The sequence below is a fragment of the Myodes glareolus genome, chromosome 7 (assembly GCF_982192425.1).
Source record: "Myodes glareolus chromosome 7, mMyoGla1.1, whole genome shotgun sequence".
Lineage (NCBI taxonomy): Eukaryota > Metazoa > Chordata > Mammalia > Rodentia > Cricetidae > Myodes > Myodes glareolus.
In genome coordinates this window covers 63,844,347-63,846,709 of record NC_142032.1, presented here as the reverse complement: position 1 = coordinate 63,846,709, position 2,363 = coordinate 63,844,347, and the positions used below count along the sequence as shown (strand labels likewise).

At 43.3% G+C, this 2,363-nt stretch overlaps 1 protein-coding gene across 1 annotated transcript; it reads left to right on the top strand.

The window, feature by feature from the left end:
- The first annotated feature begins 633 nt into the window (after positions 1–633).
- Positions 634–1,557, top strand: LOC125413707 (olfactory receptor 13G1-like). The gene has a single exon (XM_048455340.3). The coding sequence runs from the start codon at positions 634–636 to the stop codon at positions 1,555–1,557; it is 924 nt and encodes a 307-aa protein (XP_048311297.2).
- The last annotated feature ends 806 nt before the right edge of the window (positions 1,558–2,363 follow it).

Here is a 2,363-nt window from a genome sequence, read left to right as displayed (position 1 = left end):
GAGTCTTAAATGCTATGTTCTAGATTAGTGTCCTAGTGGAATAGAGTTCCAAGATAGGAAGTTCTGGGGTCATTGTTGTCAGCTGCATAAGAAGTCACATTGTCACAAAGACCACATTGGTTCTGTCTCCAGAGAATCAGTCACACAGCGAATGTTCTGTGTGTTATTCCCCACAATCTCAGGCAAGCAACAAGCACCAGAGGAAACTGTTCTCACTGCCCCTGTGCCTTTCCACAGTCCCACTGATGATCACAAGTAACTATGCCTTCATAGTATCCACACCACAATCACCAGTCACTGTGTCCTCATGAATGGCTCATGTGATCATGGCCAACTCTCCCTCTATGTGTGATGAAGTACAGCATGTATGGAATAATTTGTTCAGGACCTTGTATTCCGGGTCCACCCATATTCATAGCACGGCCATATGGCCCATGTGTTTTTGATATGATCATTCCCTTAGCACACGATCCATTTAAACATTATTTTCTTACTAGAATAGGTTCTTCGTTACACAGCATTGAATATTAACTGAGATTTAAAATATTTTTTGTTAATTAGAATAAAGGTCATTATTTGTTTTGCCAGAAACCCAAGCTTAAACTCCCATCCTGAGCATAGACTGTGTTATTCATGGCTCCTGAGAACCAGTCAGTTGTGACCATGTTCATTCTACAAAGCTTCGTGGATGACCCCTGGATCCAGGATGCCCTCTTCTGCTTCTTCTTTATCTTGTTCATGGTGGCCATAGTTGGCAATGGCCTGATTATCACAACCATCCACAGGAGTCCCAGCCTCCACACACCCATGTATTTCTTCCTGGTTAACCTTGCCCTGATGGATGTGATCTGCACTGTGACTGTCCTACCCAAGGTCCTGCAGAGCCTGGTGACTGAGAACACCATATCTTATGGGGGATGTCTCATACAGATGTTCATCTTCTCCTGGGTCCTGGGCTCTGAGCTTCTGCTCTTCTCTGCCATGGCCTATGACCGTTATCTTGCAATCTGCCGGCCATTGCACTATGGAACCCTCATGAGTGGCAGGGTCTGTGTGGCCCTTGCAACCTTTGTGTGGTTTACAGGGGCTCTCAATTCCTTGGTGCTCACTTGTCTAGTGTTGCCACTGTCATTCTGTGGCCCCAATCTCATCACACACTTCTTCTGTGAGATCCCTTCTGTGCTCATGCTGTCCTGCAGCCCCACGTTTATCAATGACATCATGACTGTCATTGCAGACATGTTCTTGACTGGCTTGAACTTCCTATTGACCATGACATCCTATGGTTTCATCATTGCCAGCATCCTGCGCATCCGCTCAGCGGAAGGCAAAAAGCGTGCCTTTTCCACCTGCTCTGCCCACCTGATTGTGGTCACCCTTTATTATTCCACTGTGTTGTATACCTATGTCAGGCCAGCCCTAGGAACTGCTGGTGTGCTGGACAAGGCTATTGCCGTTCTGTACACCACTGTGACCCCGTCTCTGAACCCCCTGATTTATACCCTGAGAAACAAGGAATTTAAAACATCATTTAAAAAACTTTTATTTCCACAATGATGACAAGATCTTTGAGTGGAACTCTGGAAGGAGTGGGCAAGGAGTATAAAAGATTACTTAAGCCTTTATTTATGCATCCTCTGATTCTGGGGGCACAGGCTAAGTCATCACCTGAGCTAAGAAATGTAATACTGTCTACCTGATAATACTGATTTCTACTCATTCAAATGTTTTAGATAACTTTAACTATCTATACTTTGTATTTAAAAATGTATGCATATACGTTCAAAGTTATCAAATGTTAAGCTATTTCTATCACTCACTAAATCAAATCTTGTTAAATCTCAAGTGCAGTCCTTTTAGTGAACCCCATTTGATAATATCTGAACCTCTGCAGAAAAGACCAAGAGTGAATGGCTAAGGAGATAGCAAATAATGAACCCTGCCCACACTTGTTCTAGGCATTTGCTGACCTAATTTTACTGTCTTCATCTTTCTCAATCTTACCTCACAGTTTTCCTTGGTGCTTGGTTCATTTCCCAGGTTGAGGGAAGAAAATCCTCATAGAGGACCTGAGTTATGTGTTGAGTCTGAGAGCCTATGATCCCCATGGAACCTTCCCTGATTTCAGCATCCAAAGATGTGAGACTAGAACCTGACACTGGCATAATGTTCTCTTGTCATACCCCATGTCATTGCAAAGGTTTGTTAAATCATAGCTCTAACGTGGATCTCAGCATTTCTCCTGCTTGGATGAGTTTTGTGTAAACTAGCCATCCATCAAGGTTGCTACTATTCAACAATGCTTCTTGTATGTAATGTTAACATGGTGAGCTCTGTTGCACTGTGATAGGAACTGAGAAATA